The sequence below is a fragment of the Syngnathus typhle genome, linkage group LG11 (genome assembly GCF_033458585.1).
Source record: "Syngnathus typhle isolate RoL2023-S1 ecotype Sweden linkage group LG11, RoL_Styp_1.0, whole genome shotgun sequence".
Classification (NCBI taxonomy): Eukaryota; Metazoa; Chordata; class Actinopteri; order Syngnathiformes; family Syngnathidae; genus Syngnathus; species Syngnathus typhle.
In genome coordinates this window covers 6,961,144-6,980,552 of record NC_083748.1, presented here as the reverse complement: position 1 = coordinate 6,980,552, position 19,409 = coordinate 6,961,144, and the positions used below count along the sequence as shown (strand labels likewise).

At 40.0% G+C, this 19,409-nt stretch overlaps 1 protein-coding gene across 1 annotated transcript; it reads left to right on the top strand.

Moving 5' to 3' along the window:
- The first annotated feature begins 8,542 nt into the window (after window positions 1-8,542).
- On the top strand, window positions 8,543-18,783 carry c1ql4b (complement component 1, q subcomponent-like 4b). Its single transcript, XM_061291366.1, has 2 exons — window positions 8,543-9,217; window positions 18,604-18,783. The coding sequence occupies exons 1-2, from the start codon at window positions 8,678-8,680 to the stop codon at window positions 18,781-18,783; spliced, it is 720 nt and encodes a 239-aa protein (XP_061147350.1). The 5' UTR covers window positions 8,543-8,677.
- The last annotated feature ends 626 nt before the right edge of the window (window positions 18,784-19,409 follow it).

Here is a 19,409-nt window from a genome sequence, read left to right as displayed (position 1 = left end):
TAATAAATCGGAAAATGGTGCAAAATACGTCCATTCTAAAAAAAATTAATTTTAATTTTAATTTTTAATTTTAATTAATTAAATTAATTTAAATCAAGAGTATATTATGCAATAGAGGTTGAGAGCTTAAAAATAATAATCATCGATATACCCACTTTCTATTGTGCTTGTTTTCTTTAGTATTGAAGTCATCCAAAACTAATTAAAAGTAATCCAGTTACATGACTTTAAGATTATGGCAAGATTATGTTAGTAGCTACACTTTTAACAGATGGTAACCAAATTTCTGTGTTTCTGTGGCCAAACAAAATGTTTTCAGCACAGCAGGTCAGTCATGTCTGTGATGTTAGTTTGAAGTGCTCATGAAATGTGTTCTTTTCCTTATTAACTTCGGACGCATCATGGTTTGATATCCACGTGAAGTTGAAGTAACGTTTAAAGAATAAACATTGCTTCTTCACTCATCTGCTTCTCTATCTTCTTCCTCTTATCCCTCCACCACCTTCTGTCTCTTGTTCTCTGTGGGCCGTCTGTGAAGTGTTCAAGCGCTCTGACGACACGCATCGCCGACTCCTCAACATCTTGTCCCGTCATGGCAATTACACCCACACAATCGCTCGCGCACACTCAAAACGCAGCTCTCAAAAATATTAGGAACAAATATCTCCTCAACAGTATTGCCTTGCAAGTTTTTAGGATTTCAGTCCGTACAATTGGGTTGACCTTGGCTGCTTAAGGCAGACAAACAGTCACAGACACCTCCTTGCTCCCGTGGCAACCACGTGAGTTGGGATGTGAAAGACTGAAGGAGTGAGCAGGTGGTTGGAAAGCTCGGGCCACAGGCCAGTCACTGACCCCATCCATATGACAGCAAGAGGATAAGGGTTAATTAACAGGCACCGTTAAGAGTTTAATAGTTTAATGAATGATTCAGAGCTTCCCGGTCTATACTCACTATTGAAAACACATGGATGGAGTCAGAGCCTGCATGAATTATTCACTCTGTGTTATACTCAACATTTCACTCACACAGAGAGCCGAGACCAAGCCGAATTTTAGCTGGTTTGAGTTCCAAAGGTGGAATGGATGAGCGGGAAAATGGCAAAGAAAAAAGCTTTTCTTTCGTATTTTAAGATATACATTGACAACAAAAAAATCTGTGATGTCATACATTTCCTTTTGGTCAAATTCCGGTTTGCACGACATCAGGTGCATTCGACTTTGAAAATGCTTCGGGTCCATGTTAAAAAGATGACGTCAATGACATCATTTTGCTTCATTGATATTTAGGTTGCGGCGGTATTTTAAATCTTTTAATCAATGAGTGTTCCCTGTTCAAATACACCGAGCTTTAGATGAGACAGAGGTAATCTTTTTAATTAGGTCGTTTTGAGTTCAATCCAATGTAACATACAAGAAAAAGATTGTGGATGGCCACAAGGGGATGAAATCAAAACCACAGTGTGATGTCACCAGACCTTATTTCAGCCACCGTCAAATCATCAGAAGCTTCTGTAGTCACACTGAGTGCAGTGTATGTTTATCAAGCCAGTATTGTCCACTATATCAGACAGCTGCTGTCATGTTCATGTCGCTGCAAGGCTGCTATAGGCAGTCTCCTTGTCTTTTGAGTGATGCCATGGCTTGAACAGCATGGTTTAAGAGCTAAAAGAAGGTCATCCATGTCTTGCTTCACTATTGCTCCCTTTTCTCGTCTCTCTCTGTTGCCCCTGTCTCGCTCTCGCTCTCACTTGCCTGTAACTTGGCTGTCTTTCTGTCCTCCGTCACTGTCTTCCACTCCTTCCCTCTCTGGATTGAATATCCGTCTTTGGAAATTGTTTTATCTGTAAAGCATTTGGGCTCTATGACAAAATAGGTGCTAGCCCCTTGAAAATTTCTCCTTTTGAATGTGATCATTGTCAAGAACCAGGAAGGCATTCCAAATCAAATCATGTGGATCATTTTAATCGGGTTACTCTGCTGTTTGTGCTTCACAAAGAAAAGTCTTGATTCATAGTTTGTTTTTCACAGTGCCATTGATGTTAAGTATTGTAAAGGAAACTTTCTTTTTGATGAAAAGCGTTATTCATGTCACTCTCCACTTTTTCACCTCCTTGACAAGAGCGCGAATGCATTTGGTAAGACTGGCTGGTTATCGATTACGCACATTTGGTGTCACAGTGAAAAGCATGGACAGATTTAAAAAATAAAAAATAATAATCGTACTAGTAGACTACTTTGGTGCACTGGAATAACTCAATTTCAAATCTAATGGTAAACAAACAAAATGTTTTTTTGAAAATTTAGCAGTGTGTGGTTGTTGAAACTGAGCAAATAAGCAGCAACAAAACGTTTCCGCAATAAAACATTCCCTGCGCTATATAGTACACTATGATGTGACAATGATGTGTTGACAAGCTGTCAATTTGCACAAGGAGTAAGACAAATAGGCAGTACACAAAATAAAGCAGCAGGGGAAGACAGCAAATGGATGGGAAAAAACTGAAAATGAAAATCATGTCTGGGCTGCCGACACGCGGGCTCACCTATATGTGAAATCAGCATTCCCAGACATGAAATTGAAGAAAATCGAACAGGTCTGGGCAAGCATACGAATATTTGACATTTTTTCCTCACAGTGACTGGAAGATATGATTTTGAGAAGACTACAAACATTTACAAAGAAACGCGAAAGGAGCAAGTCCAGGAAAGATTCATGCACGGTGATACCAGTTGGAATAGTCCATGCTGGATTTCTTATCTTTGGTGATACCTCCTGACGAATGAGAATGAGAATCTGATTAAACCTCATCATATCAAGCAACCACATCTTATTACAAATATCTCCATCTGGAATTGTTGCTGAACATGATGCAGAGCCAGTTTTGGCCGTGCAGATGACTTTCGGGATTTGACTTCTGAATTGCACCATCCTCAGTAAAACAGCATTGATTTTGAAATAAACTTGTTTTTTGAAAAGCACACGGTATTGTTTATCTGTGAAAATCGCAGTGTTCAGCATTAATGGGGAAGTTAAGCCCCAAACTTGTACCCTTGCCAGTTTTCCTACTTTGGTCACGGAACATTTGCAAGCAGAGCCGTGATTGGTCATTTTCAAACAACGGCAAGTGACAAAATGGCCGCCCCCTGAGATGGATGAAAACGAGTGGATTTGTCTGTTTATTTCATCTACCACACACGTAATATTATTCAGAATGCCGTGTTTAGACTAGTGGAGAAAACTTTTGACTTTATTTCCTCTTTAATTGGTCAAATGCATTCTCCATCGCACACACTAGTTAAAGTTTAAGAGTAGCTGTTTTTTATTTCCTTGAATGTTAACCCACAACGGAAAATTCAATTTACACAATGTGTTTATTTGAAACTACTTTGACTACAAGCATTCTGACACACATCGATTGGCGAATCGTCTGACTTTTCTGACTGCATTGTTTTTCTTCTATTGTTCTTCATAACGTTTTGGCAAAGTACTTCATTGCAAAGTACAAATCTTGACACGAATTTGAGCAATAATTCATTATTTACCGTTGTGAGGATGCTTACTTAACCTTGGGGAACGACTAGAATTAAAATGTGAATTTCAGGGCTAAGGCCCACTCAGTATGCCACACCATGCTGCGGCGGGGGAGCAAGACGCCAGGGTGGGAAAAAGGAGCGCTAGAGCTGAGGATGGAGATGCAAGTAAAAACAGTGGCAAAGGGAACAGGTGCATGGGCCGCAAATTAAGAGGAGAATATTGTGCAGACACTGTAGGGGAAGTAAGTCAGGAAGAGATAAACGAATGGGATGGAATGGGAATCTAAGAGACAGGTAGAAGGAGGATAATGTGGCTGGGAGGGGGTGAGAGGAGAGGAAAGGGGGCGGCGATTTTGGAGCTCGACACCGATGACAAATTGTGATTAATAGATGGGGTCCGGCCCAGCGGTGTGGAGAGCAACTCATTAATGGAGAGAATTACAGAGGCTGTGCAACTCAATCTGCACACTGTCACTCGCAATCAAGGCCTCTAATCAGGTCTGCACACAAACACAAGACGTTTGCCAGAGAGCCTTCGGCAAGCGTTTACCCAGAAAAACTTCCGCAACAACGCTAAAGTGTCCGAATCATTTATTTGAACCAAAAGGACAATTCTTCTCATGCCTGGTAAGGAGCTACGGGCAATATTTGGTTTCAAAAAAGGCTGTGCAATTTCTACAATAGGTTGTGTCAATTTGATTCTTCTTGCAATGATATCAAACTATACAGTTTATGATTCATAGATTGATTTAAACCAGCTTGAAATATTGTTGCCTGTCTCCGCCCTATTTGGACTTTACCACAAAATGTGACAAATTTGAACGACATCTCCTGTTAAACATGGGTGTCAAACTCAAGGCCCGGGGGCCAGATACGGCCCGTCACATCCTTTTATGTGTCCCGCAAAGACAAACCAAATTCATGTCAGTAGAAAAATTGCAAATTGTCTTCACTTTTAAAAAAATAGAGATATTGCGAGCATTTTCTTTACCATTCATCTTTCTAAAATATTTGAACATTTAATTGTTTCAGAAAACTAGTTATTCATCAATTTATGATGTAGTCTATGCTTTATTTAATTTGACGCGTTCGTACATTTATTTGGGTTGACAGTCATAATGGCCCTCCGAAGGAAACTATGACGACGATGCGGCCCGCAACAAAAATTATTTTAAATAAATATCGTCCGCTGCCCTAAAAACACATACAAAAGGGCAACCCGTGCGAAATTTTCAGTTCGGATCACAATCGAGATTCTCTGACCCCAACATTTCTATTAGCCTCGCTGCCGCAACCCGCTCCATCCTTACGAGGCTTATGCTCGCTTCGCCATGTTTACTCTCTGACCTGTGCTATTGCAGGTCAGGTTGAGCCCTTTCCACTGCCACTAACTTGGCGATGAGTTTGTTTCTTGCTGCGCTAGTAGCACATCCACAGAAAATTCCATCCTATAAAAAACTCTTCGATAACATGATGACTTTCCGTTTGATTTAATAAGCAAAACTCTTCCCCACTCATCCCCTTGATAGCAATAAATCCTTGACCCGTTTCCGTTAAATGATCACAGCTTAAAAATTCGAACATCACGAAAGTCAAGGATGATTTCAGCATCCCCACTGACAATTAATATCATTTTGTCTAATTTCAGTCATTAAAAAAGTGCACATGAAAGTATTTCTTTGTGCAAACATTAGCAGAAGTTCATTTCATATGTGGATTATATACCACAACACGGTATCATATATCACAAGCAAACGGTGGAGCACCGATCCTATCACCTCACGTCTTATATATTCATCGACTTAGTTAATATTTCATAGGGCTCTAAAAACCTCATTCTCTCTAAATTGTCTTCCCAGCTCGGCAGTAATCATTTAAATTCAGGGAGGCACCGTGTGTGTCACCAGTGTGTCGAAGTCACGAGTAAATGATGTGTGCGCCCGTATATGTATGCATGTAGGCACTCACGTGGAAGCCATGCAGGCACATAAAGAAGACATTTGCCCAACGATAAGTCTTGCACCATACTCACTCAGTATCTGGACCGTTTTCACTTCTTGACTTCCCATTTGCACATTTTGTAAAATATACAGACCACACAGTTTGCCACTTTTAGACCAGCAGTGCTTCTTTTTGCAACTTGCAATGCAAATGTGAGCGGAGGCTCGGCGCATGCCTCGGGGCGCTGCCGGCTGACAGTACGCATCCCGGGGAGTGATCTATTGATCCATATTCAATATCTGCTAGGCATCCCTGCTCGGTAAAGTTGGGAAATGAATAAATGAGGTGCAGAACTGACAGCTCATAGAAGTCGAGTTTTACCCTGGAGGGCTACCACCTGACTAAATGCTTGGAGCTCCTGGTGCACAAAACACCCATAGAAATATTTCTAATTGATCCCCGTCTATGACAGTCTGGTAGAGCAGATGGACTGTGATAATGTTCTAAAAGCAATGCGCTATTTGACAAGCTGCATTTATTTTATTCAGGTCTCCCATGAATTGTGAAGCCAGAGGGAAGGAAGGAAGGCAGAGGAAGGTGTTGGCGCTCTGGTGGTGGGTGTCAACAGCGATTTATCTTTCATCTCTAACGAGGTCTGAAAGCGACACAAACATAAGCATCTTCTTTTCACAAGTTGTGTGCTGTGTCCTCATCTCACAGTACATAACAGGATCTCTACACCCGAAGAAAACAGCTTACTAAGCATTGGATGCTTTTTAGGCTTGCTGTCTGCCACTCTCAGAAGAAATGGAAAAGCCTTAGCCACAGTAAAAAGTCATTTATGTTAACTTTGAAATATAAATTATTTACATTTACGGCCACAATGTTGCTAACCAACACAACAAACCAAGCAAGGTGTTTGTTCCAAAATAATTTGCTGAATTGAGTCTGCAGGAAATCTTCAAGTAGTTTGTTGATGTCAAATTTGGTCCCAGTTTGTTGCCTTGAGATTTTGTTTTCATCCCATTTTTTTAAACAGTGTATCTGCTGCTGTTGCTTGGCAATTCTTTTTTTTTTCCAGGTCATTATTGATTGTTAGAATGCTGAGTGGCAAGCCTCTACTCATGATTTTGCTTGTAATGATATCGCCCTTAAAGAAACTGAAGAACCCGATAAAAAATTTTAAAAAAATGCTTCAACATGGGTGAAACTGCAATGAACAAAAATATTGTGTGAACCCAAAATTTCAAGGCAACAAACTGATATTATTTAAAGGTATTATTCTAATTCTGGCACCACTAGCATCCAAAAGACAAAAATGTGTGGCCTGTTATGATGCATTTTCTCAACCCAGCTCACTGACAAATTAAATATTTTAGGGAAGATCCTCAAAGGCAATGCCATGGACAGAAAATCAATAATGTTGTCCTTGGATCTGACATAAACTTGTAAAGTATTTGAAGAATTAATTCATTATGTAGATTACAACAACATGGAAAAAAATCGAATGAGTTGCTGAGTGGTTGGCATATATCCACCTCACAATCCTGAAGTGGGTACAAATCTGTAACAACAAAATTAAAAGGGAGATGATGCTTTATTTATTAAAGAAGCTGGGTGTCAAACTTCCAGGTCATGTAAACAGAACCGAAACATTTTCTTTACATTTGTCTTCGGCTGTTAATATCAAACATCACGAGTGATATCAAAGCTTCAGCAGTTTTTGGGCTCATTATATTTTATATAATTATATGTCAAGACGAGCTCTAATTAAACTTTCCGCAATCCAGAAAAGGTCATATGTGGGGGTATGCGCGTGCATGTTCGCGCGTGCATGAGTGATGGAGGAGAAGGGAGGTACGAAGAAAGATGGGAGGGAGTCGTAGGCGCATTCTGAGGAGGAAAGAGGAGCCGCGCGGAAAATACAACAAGTGAGGAAACTGTTGCTCTGCATGCAAGCTCGCTTTGCGGCGGAAGTCTCGTCAACTTGTCAGAATTTAAGTCACCCATTTAAGTGACATTCATCCATTTGTTTCCACCGTGTTTCTTGCCATAGTTCTTATTAAATAGTTAAAAAGAAAAAAAAAGAAAAAGCAAGTTTGCATCGCAGCTCAACTTCAGTCGGCGCACTCGTTTGGAGATTTTTATTCCTGCATCATGAGGGAGGAAACGAAGGAACCGCCACGGTGAGTTTTTCTTTACTTCGCTACTTTATTTAATTGTAGTGCATGATTGAAATGAATCCAACTTTATGCAAATTACAACACTCTTTAATTTTGAGATTTAGGGAGCTGAGTTTATCGATTGTGATTGATAAAAGTGAATGTAGGCTCCTGAAGTGTAAATATACATTGATTCTATATGTATAATACGGTAATGTACTAAATAAAATACAACGCACGTGACTATCAGTGCATCGAATATTTTAGAGGTGAAAGATAAATGTTTATTCTACACACAAATATAAATTGTATGCACAAATAAATTATAGGAAGGGCTTTGAATTGAAAGTGATTGCAGTATTTACTTTTTTCACTGAGTATCAATGTGTGTATAAAATGTTTTTCCCCTGCAGATCATAAAGATTGCCGTGATGTCCAAAACGGCTTCAAAACAAACATTTCCCCATGCACCGCCCCGTTATTCAGAATCTGGGTGTTTGTGAACTGTAGATTCACATTTAAACGGGAAAACTAGAGGACGACATCCCATCTCGATCTGATACACCGGCGACTGCCAGTCAAAGTAAAAAGCAAACAATTTGGGTGGAATAAACGAGCCCGTATTTGTCAGTTTCCAGCGGACAGCCAAGTGAGCGTCACCCCCCCCAAATGTGGTGGGTGAGATGAACCCCAGTGGGAATACTGTAGACCCCACCTGACGGCCCTCAGCACACAATAACATTGTGGCCTGAAACAAAACAACCATTCAGGAAGTCTTGTTAGTGCAGAGTGCTCATAAATTGTCTTATAAAGACGAAAAGACTGAGAGTAAATGTACTGAAAAAAAAAATCCGCCCCTATATTAGCAGTCCCGCACACAAGCACACGCTTGCAATATTCCTTTGGTGACGTTCCACCCAGAGTTCAGCCTGGCCGGCACAACCATTCCAGCCAAGGGGGAGGAGGACTTCCTCACGCTGGCCGCCTCCCGCTTCAGCCGCAAGAAGCGCGTAATTGGGGCTGGAGTCGGCGTGGCTATGGTCCTGGTCCTACTGGTGGCCATCCCCTTACTGGTCCACACCACCAAAGGGGGCGCATCCGGAGGAGGGGGCACGCATTACGAGATGTTGGGAAGCTGCAAGATGGTGTGCGACACTTTCACCCCCCCTCAAGGAGAGCTGACTGGCTCCTCCCCTCAGCCCCCAGACTTGGCAAACCGTAGGGGCAAACAGGGTTTTAGAGGAAACCCAGGACTTCCTGGTCCCCCGGGTCCTAAAGGCCCACCTGGAGAGCCCGGGAAGCCCGGTCCACCTGGGCCGCCTGGGCCCGGGCCTGGTGGCTATGGCCCTTCCTTGTACATCCCCAAGATCGCATTCTACGCTGGCCTGCGGAAACAACACGAAGGAAGCGAGGTGCTGAAGTTTGACGACGTGGTGACCAATGTGGGGAACTACTACGAGCCCAGTACGGGCAAGTTCACCTGCCCTCTGCCCGGCATCTACTACTTCACCTACCACGTCCTGATGCGAGGAGGGGATGGAACAAGCATGTGGGCTGACCTCAAGAAGAACGGGCAGGTGAGTGTGTATGACCTCCAAATGTCCTTATTATTTTTGTTTTGATGCTGCACTGATGTAATTCAAGGGCATCAATCGATTTTTTTTTGTTTAACAAATACGACTGAAGAGTAAAATGTGTTTCCATTATTATGTTGAGGGTTGCGGGCGAGGTGGAGGCTGCCACAGATGAGCAAAAGGCAGACGACCACACCCAGGACAGGTCACCAATCAATCTAAAACTCTGCTGCTCGTCAGCCAGATTTGACAGACGAAATATTTTTTTGGGCCCACGAAAGCAAATCAAATGCTTCTTTCTAAATGGATTTCAGTTTTGCACAAAATCTTTACGCACATCTATGAATCAGCGTTTTTAAAAATAGCATTGACTCAAACTAAAATGGAAAACAAAGCTGCTTAGAAATCGACCTTTACATGGAAAATAAAAAGTACAAATAATTGCCAGCAAGGAGAGCGGAGCTGAGATTGACAGGCAAGCGAACAAGGGGATCAAAATTTCTCCATGTCTTGGTGGAACAAAGCCGGCATGCAACAGCTGGCAACTAGCCTCTGAGGAGCTGCGACTTTGACGCTAATAAATAAACAAGTAGCCTACAAATGTCTAGCAAAAGCCTTGAATGCTTCCTTCTGGAAATCGCTGACAAGCTTGGTGTACTAAACCCTGGCTCTGTGGAGGAGCTCTGATTCTGACATATGTACTGGCAAATAGAAGAGTGATGGCACCATGGGGATTACCACTATATATATATATATATATATATATGAACCTATATATATGAACCTATATATATGAACCTATATATATATATATATATATATATATATATATATATATATATATATATATATATATATATGAGTTTGTGTTTGCTGGCTCAGTCGAGGATTTACTTGGTGCATCTACTGATAGCAGCTGCCAGGCTGATGGGTTCTTGTTCATCGCTCTACTGATTTACATACTTCAACAAGAAAATGAAAGCAAAGAAATTAGTGCACCGACTGTTTCACTGTTTGCATACATTGTGAAGTGGACCCTTCTTACAATTTAAAACAGCTGCTCATTAAATGTAAGTGGGATACAATCGGGGCTAGAATTTTGAGCTTATTATTTTTGGAATTCTTGATGCTACATTTTTGGGGGGAATGTTGAACAGCAACATCACTGCAAATTGGGAATTTGGAATCACACTCTTGTGTGGTAAATAAAAAATATTGTTGTTTTGTAGCATCTCATAGATTGGTGTTTGTTGGCAAACAATTGGCAAATATAGATGCACTTAACCCCTAACACCCCCCCACACACACATACACACAAAGATCCCCCCCCACCCCTCCTAATGGACATCTACAGAAATAGTGGCGTCATTGCCCCATGACACAGCGTAACCCACCAATGACTTCATCAAACAATCAATGTCTGAATTAATTTTGTCGTAGTCATATACATTCTATTATGAAGATTTTCCAAAAGTTTTGTTTTGATGTTCCGCTTCAATCAATAGCAGCTTTAGTCTGGTTTCATAGATGAAAACGTGCATTTTTATAAAGCAGGATTTATGTGAGCTATAAAGTCTGTAAAAACAGCAAAACAAGATATTGCGTTTTTCATGGATGTGACAAGATGTCCATAAAGCACAATGTAAAAAGTGAGGGCAGTTCAATTCCACATAAAATTAGGAGACTTCAAATTGTCATTCCTGTCGTGTTCTGCTGTTGAATCTTTCATAGCCTTGAGATGAGATCTTCTCCACTCAACCTGTGCCCCTCCTTACACGCACCCTTTTACAGCCCACGCTGCCTATTGACTCTTTCCCCATTAATTATCTTTTCCATCAACTAAATTATTTAACCCAATTCAGGTCTGATCTTTCCCTCACATTTTACTGTCTATTTTGTGAACATGTGAGGTCAAAAAGGCAAAACCTTGAAAACTTGTTCAACTAAATGGATCATTACAAGGTATTTTTTTTTTATATGCTACTGATTAACTAAAACACCCAAAATATATGTGCAACTTTAATTTGGTCAATTTGCTTGCATTATAAAACACCGCATAATTTAAGTTGGTGGTTGGAGATTCCATCACGCATCAACTTCAACACAACACCGCCCGAAAATCGTTTTAATACGCAAAACAAACCCCACTAATCACGATCATTAATTGTGTTCATTGATTAAAATGGTAATAGAAATTTGGCACCGCCTCCAGCTGTCCTCATCGAAGTCTGTTCCCACGCTGACCCCCTGACGAGACAAAAGCCTTTTATACTTCACAAAGACTGTGGTTACATCATTTTACCAAAAGCTTTTTGAAAGGTCTTAGAGCCTTGAGTGATTCAATACAAAAACAATAATGAGCTGACTAGGATGTCCCATTGGCAAAAATGAATCTCCGTGTAAACTTATATTTGTGGTTGTTCACCAAAGAATTACAGGCACCTTATCAATTTCTAACAAATTTGGCATACTTGAAAGCATCTAACTACTTTCACTTGTTAATGTAATGCCCCGAACATGTATGTGTGTGTGTATCCAGATGTGTATATATATACCGTATTTTCCGAACTATAAGGCGCACCGGACTATAAGGCGCACCTTCAATGAATAGCCCATTTTAAAACGTTGTCCTTATATAAGGCGCACGGGACTATAAGGCGCACCATTAATGCACCATGTCAGATTTGTAATCCAAATCAAATCATTCTCCATTTTATCTTTTTTATTTCAACTTCAGACGCAACAAATTACTTTATAATCACAAAATAATGATCCATAGTCTTTTTGATTCATGATTCATAGTCTTCAGCAGGCCACTTATGATTGATTTCATGACACAATGCTTTGGGCCAGTTTAAATTTAGGAATTTGGTCCACATATAAGGCGCACTGGACTATAAGGCGCACTGTCAGCTTTTGAGAAAAATGTAGGTTTTTAGGTGCGCCTTATAGTCCCGATATATATATATATACCCTCATAATACTACAGCCCTTACCATTGTCTTGACTCTTGAGCTTTTGAAGTAAGCACAAATTACCATAGCAATATAATAAACACTTAAAAGGACTGTAATCATCTTCACAGCATCAGACTGGTGCTGATCACTATGTTGTCAGTGGGGGACAAGAGTAAGACACAGGCAAGGGAGGGACGCCTGGCGAGACAATCAGACAGGTGGGCCGAGGGAGAGATGGATGGATTTCCACATGAGACCGGACATAGAAGGAGAGCGCAAACACACGAGTGTCCTCTGACGGAAAGAGACCAGATCGGCGTGAAACAATCACAAGCTGATGTGCAAGTTGACTTTTCAGATCTCAAGTGGAAGAAATTCTCCTCTCTCCTTGTCTCCCATAATTCAAGATTCAGAGAGGTGTTGCGCAAGACGACCTTTTCAATTGATATATAATTCACCATCCAGTTGTACTTTGCCCTTTACACTGATGAGCGTGGCGTGATAATAGGAATATTTATAGCCGGTCCAAAACCGGTGTGCAAGGTTGGTCATTTGCCTGTCCACGTGTCTTTCGATGACATCACCGGTCAGGATAATCTCGATATCCTGGCCAAAGATGCATTTCCGCCGTTGACATTGAGTGACCTCATTATGTGAGTGTGGCAACAGGTTGAATCAAACATGTACAGCACAAGGAGACAGACCGCTGGATAAACCTTCCCTTTAATAAGGCAGCGGCCTTATTAAAGCCAACAAAATGCTCTGACACGCGCTCCGTGGAGACTCGGCCTTAACAATGCAAGGTGTAAAAACTTGCAGGGAAAGAAAAAGATTGGCTGTGTGGGTGAGGATAATATATGTGCCTTGTCTGCTGCAGGTGCCTTTCTTTTTAAAGACTCATTATTCCTAGTGAGGCTGTCCGTCTATGTACGTAAAGCAATGCCTTCAAAAGTTAACCGTAACTGCCATGGCAAAAGAAACAAGATTTTAATGATTTCCGTCGCGCTTTATCTGTGGGCGTAACAATTTCTATGAATAAAGTAGATGGTAAATAAATGGAAAACTACAAATACAGTTTTACAAGCTGTTCATTGGCTGTTAAGAATTAATTTGGGGAATGAATTGAAAAACGGTGCTATTTAGCCTTTAAACAATTGCGAGGGAAAAAATTAATATACTATGAGGAATAACATTCCATGTGGAATAACATTCCCTAACTTTATCTCAAATGAATATGAAAATATACAGATATAAATGGTGATTAATTGATTGCATTGAAGTGGGTCGAGTAGCCAAACGTTTTACTCAAGATGATCTAAAAGTAAAAAGTTAATTGCTCAAAGAAAAAATACTCAAGCACTGAGTAACTGGTGAGTAACTTTTGACTTAATGTAAAATTATGTCACATCATATGCTTTTCTCTTTATCATGTTGCAAATTAAGATAAATAAAATAATAATTGCTCTAGTATGACCAAAATGGTGAAAAACAATTCAAAGAATCAATAAAAATGAGCATTAATTGCTGCAGTTCTCCAATTGGTTGTAATTAGTTTGTGCCGATGTACCCGCACGGCCGGTGCAAAGGTTCATGTAATTAAACGTATGAGCCCAAGTTGAGGCTCGGATGAGTGTGTAATCGAATAGGTTGTGCTCACACCGAGAAGATGTGACATGGAAGGTGGGAGTTACTAATTACGCTGTCTCGGACAGTGATCCCCAACCACAGTTCTGGTCACATAGTACAATTAGATTTTAGTTCACCCGTCCACATTTACGCATTTAACAAATCTGGTGCTCTAATAAATTTCTCTGTATAGAAAAAATAATGTATCAAATAATAATACCGCACATTTATTATAACTAGCTAGTGCTGATTTTCTTTTAATGCGATTAATTTTTCTCCTTTCCCCTCAAAGGTGTTCAACTCCAGCCAATTAGAGACTTTCTAATCAAAATCTTGACACCAAGGGTCTTGAATGTCAGGGAAAAATATTAGCATTTATATGCCAATTAGTGGGTGCAGCAAAGCCTCCTTGTCAACCTGGATAATGAAAACAGGAAACCTCTGACTGGTACATGTAGATGGAGGCAGGAAGAACATGGCACCTTTAACCGAATAAAAAAAAAACAACATTTTCAATTGCCCTTCTCATCCAGTTCACCCTCAGCAATCCCTGTAGTGAGTTTAAGAGACCGCCGTCTCAATGGCCTCGCTTGGCTGTGAAAGGTCCGTACATCACAGTGAACCCATCCTGTCACTTTTATTACCAGAGGATTAAGAAGCAGCGTGAAACAAAACAAAAGTGAAGAAAATATCATTCTTTGTGAGCTTACTCCTCAGCCTTATGAATGAAATGCAGCTTTTAAACAATTATTCTGATAAACCTTGGAAAGGAAAAACAGCTAAGTCCTTCATAAAAAAAAAAATATATATAAGCTTATAGAGTTCCGAATAGCAAAAAATAGCAAAAAAAGCTGAATATTTCTAACAAAATGCTCAAGCATGAACTCAAATCGACATAATTTTAGCTGGGGAAAAAAAAAATCAGCCCAATTAAAAATTTGTGGAATGACCTGACCCGCTTTGAAATGTTTGCCCTTCAAATATGAAATTACACAATCAACTATCAATCAACAATCAAATCAAGACTTTTCAGGTTGGCCTGAACAAGGGAAAACTTCCCTCCGCCATTGACAATTATTTTTCAGGAACATCTAAATCACCCTCGGCATCCACTGGTGTATAAATGCTATTGTGAATTTACCATCTGCTCACCATCTCCATGAAAGGTGGACAGAGTGTAATCTTCTCTATTGTCCCTCGGGGTCCCGCTCTTCTTACCGGCGGCAAAGGATCAAGTGCAACAGCTTCGGACCGACAGACAGAAATCCACTTCCTTGTCACTATCGCTCCACTCGGGTGTTGACAATAATCCTGATTTGTCTTTCCTGACTTGTTTTCGCTTCCTAAGCCTCGGCACCTCAACCCACTTTAAGCAAACAAGCACTTTCACTCTGATTGCAAGTGACAGCCGAGGCTTAGATTCATCTGTGCTTAGATTCTCCGCTAGACATTCTGCGGAACTGGTTGGGGAAAAAAAGGTCCAATTGGTTTAATAAATGGAAACAAGTGGAAGCAATTTAAGAAAAAGTCTTTAGAGGTCAGCTTGCTCCACACATGAATGAACATTTTTAAAGACCTGAACTAAATCATGAACTCGAACCCAAAAGAAGCATGTACGATAATACTTGAAATGTTCTTTTAATTATTCATAAATTAATTGTATAATAAAGCCATCACAATTGCTACCAATAAATCCAAACTCAATATTAAAAATTGAAATGCAGTAACATTTTACACTATATAAAAATGAATGTCTCTGTAAATGGTGGAAAACAGATTGTAAGTATGGATGAGCATGAAATGAGAATGTTTTCCTGGAAAGAATGTAGCCATGAATTAATCATGAGTAAAAAAACAAAACAAAAAAAAACATTAAATGTCAGCATCTCCACTGACCGAGGTGAGGCTGACTCACACCCGTGTTGTCTCTAAGAAAGTCAACCATAAAAAACCATAAATAACAAGGTGTCCTTTTACGCTAGCTAATGTAATAGATGATGTTCATTTTTTTTAAAGGCCATTATAATAAGCCCCCATTAATATCAGAGCTCGGCTTGGCTGTTAGACACGGCCCGTTCGAGCCAGCAACAAAAACCTTTTTTCTTTTACATTAAAATAGAAAGATGGAATAAAATTTATGATTTATAATTTAAATGTTCATCTCCCAAAGCTGGCTTTTTGAAAGAACTACATCCCATAATAATCACCAACCAATTCATTCGATGCATATGCCCGACCAATCTAATGAAATACTATGTGGATGTAATAATATGAGCTGTAGAAAAATTTTCAGCCTTGAAAGCATTTCTAATATTTTAGTTAACTTACGTACTTAAGAAATATGTTATTTTGATAATTTAATCATCTAGAACAGGGGGTAGCAACACGTTGCCCATAGACACCAGTGATGGGACATTGTGATTTCCTAGGAATGTTGTCAAAGTGTAGACACTTGCAGAGATTTATATAAATTAATGGTTACATATTGATATTGATCTGTTCCTTCCTTCCCTTGTTAAATTATTATTGATAATTAGTGGGAAAAAATATGAACAGCATTGATGATCAGTTCTCATATTTAAAGGTATTTTGAGCAAATTTGCAATTTCTGAGGTGTGCATCAGAGTGCTAGCTCTTCTCATTGATCACTAAGCAATTATTATTATCATTATTATTGTTGTAAATTAATTTTTATTTGATCATTAGCTTTTCACGATGCATTTTAGGACATATAACAAAGTATGTGATCCAAATTTACATTTCAATAATTGCTTCTCCTGGACTAAGTACAACGCAGAGAAGAAAAAGTTCACATTGAAATGGTTTAGTATTTATTTGCAGCAAGTTCCAACCGCCTGTCAGCCTGCAACTCAGCTGAAAAGAGTATCGGGGGAATATTAGCAGCGTTCAACCATGTAGACAGATGTTGGATGTACAAGATGTCAGAATCTCTTTCATTCTATACTTCTCCAAATACCCATTAGGCCTCCTTCAGGGAATTGTTCTGTCCCTTCCTCGCAAAACAGTCTCTCGTATAAAATAAAAGAGCGCTATACCCGACATAGAACATTTTTTTTTTCTGTATCGCCTGCGAGTATTTGATGGGTCCATTTGACCATTGCAGCCTGTCCCACATTTATTGTGATTGTATAGCGTTATTGAGGGGTTGGACCTATTAGGCGCTGAGTTGCAATAGCTGTCCAACTACCAATTACCGAATCCTGCAAGGGTGTGTAGGCTACCCCGGTGAATCTTGATTTTAGGAGGAGTGGGTTGGGTGTGCTGCGGTCCCCAGGAGACCTGCCACAGCAGCACGCCGTTAATCAATCCGATTTAGACCGGACAGGGACATGCTTAGTCGCTGCTCCCCGCCAACACCGCCACGGTGAGGAGAGAAAATGTGTGCGTGACCGGCATCCCACTGAAGTGTAAGGACACAAAAAGACGGATAGATGGGCCCAGAATGAATAGGGAGCGATAGCGGTGCAAACAGGATAAAGGCGGGGAGGGGGGGGGTGGGATGGACGGACAGACAACAATTAGTGTGATGGTGTGCGTGGAATGAAAACAAAGGGGATGTATTGATTTGATTTGTCTTGCGATGGAGAATGAAATTACTCACGTTTTTTTTTTTTTTTTTTTTTTTAAATAGAGCAATTGTACCCACAGAGAAATCAATTGTGTAATGAGTTAAAATGATGAAGCGGAAGCTAATCATTAAATGGAGGACTGATTTGTTTTTTTGTTTTAATCACATGGAAGTCACAAAAGCTTCATGACTGATGGAGATGAGCCTCCTACTACAAAAAAAAAGTGACTTTTTTGACCTCCGATAAGAAAATGTGTGATGGAAAACCACTTTTAAGTTTCGAGGACCACCTCAGAGCGTCGACAGACAACAACATTTTTGTTTTGTATTTTTTTCTTTTGGTAAAAAAAACCTTGTCAATGTTTAGCAGTTTTTTTGCGAATTTGATTTCTGATTCCCCGCCAATGCATTTCAATGGTCGTCACTTATCCACAGATTTTTCCTCCACAATTGTGTGACTCACCCAACAAAGGTTCAATTCATTATAAACAAATTTGCTTACCGAGTAAGAAACGGCAATCAGCATAATGAATCCAACAGTCCTAGCTGCCATCACAGTGACAATTCCCCCCCCATGAAACGTGTTCAAATAAATCCTTAGAGGAAATGTGTCTGACTCTGAGAGGAAGAAATGAACATGACAATACATATGCAGGTACGCCAGCAAATTCAGACGCATTCACGCGAGCCTTAATGAAAGCTTTTCTGGCATGTGGAGCCATTATTCTCTATACAGACATCATTAGATCCCATTTGTTAGCAGCCGTGTAAACACGTGGCGTGAGCATCAGTTGTCGCCATTTCTTTGGTGGTAATTAATGTGTGAGCTTGCAAGAGGATGAATGAAGTCTCTGACTGTTTCAAATGCTTTACTGGCAGTGTATCGGCTCACAGAAGGTTTTTTTTTTCCCTACAACATTGTATTTGTTCTTATTTGATTGCAGTGTAGGTGTACCTAATAATGTGGTGTTTTTTTATTTTTAAATCACATGATTACAACCAAGACAGGGAGTCCATTTAAATGAAAATGACATTGTTACCTTGATATAGATGGTTTTCATTCAATGGTGGTAGAAACTGAAAACAACTCAAGCATAAATGTTTTACAGTTTGTAGTAAAGTTGTTTTGGCCACTTGTTTCTGTTTATTGTGACGCCACAAGCAAGCAACTGGGTTTTTTTTTTTTTTGGTCAACCTCCATTTTTTTTTTCTTCCAGGTGAGGGCCAGCGCCATCGCCCAAGATGCAGACCAGAATTACGACTACGCCTCCAACAGTGTCATCCTGCACTTAGACGTAGGCGACGAAGTGTGCGTTCAGCTGGACGGCGGCAAAGTTCACGGCGGCAACACCAACAAATACAGCACCTTCTCCGGCTTCCTCATCTACCCTGACTGACACGCTTCTCGACATCATCCCCTTCTGCTGCGGTCTCGACGTACCATCGGTCATGCCAACTTTGAAGAGAATTTCTAGCAAATGAATATAGAATTGTATTTTCATCAGTTAACATTTACCTCAGACAAACACCTGGTTAGTTGTAATTCTATGCCATGAACATCTCACATTTACTCAGACACACACACACTTAAATACGACAGAGACAAGACCTCCTCATGCAGATGTACGTTAAGCATAAACATCATAAAAAAAAAACAACCATAACTATATTGATTGTAGCTGACTGTGTTTGCAAAAAAGGTATGTATGTGTTATATGGCTATGTTCAAAGTCCAAGCACACTTTGGTTGAAATTTTGGTTTGACCTTTGAGGTTTGGTTCCAACTGCATTTGAAATCATGTCAAAATATTGTCCAGAATATGAAAACAACGACATGCTTGCCGTGTCTGTTGATTCTTTTTGGTTTCATCTATCTCCATAATGAATGTAGCCAAGAACAAAATGTTTTTTTTTTTCAGTTGCAGTGACATCGACTGTAAATTAAATTTCAAGAACGCAAACTAAAAACATTCCCTGTTTTTATCAGATCACTGTAGTGACTATGTACCCTAAGTTTGTGAAT

Excerpts from the sequence above, each read along its gene's own strand:
- c1ql4b (XM_061291366.1), top strand. The coding sequence starts at position 8,678 with ATGGTCCTGGTCCTACTGGTGGCCATCCCCTTACTGGTCCACACCACC. Across the intron at positions 9,218-18,603 it reads ACCTCAAGAAGAACGGGCAG|GTGAGGGCCAGCGCCATCGC; the intron begins GTGAGTGTGTAT and ends TTTTTCTTCCAG.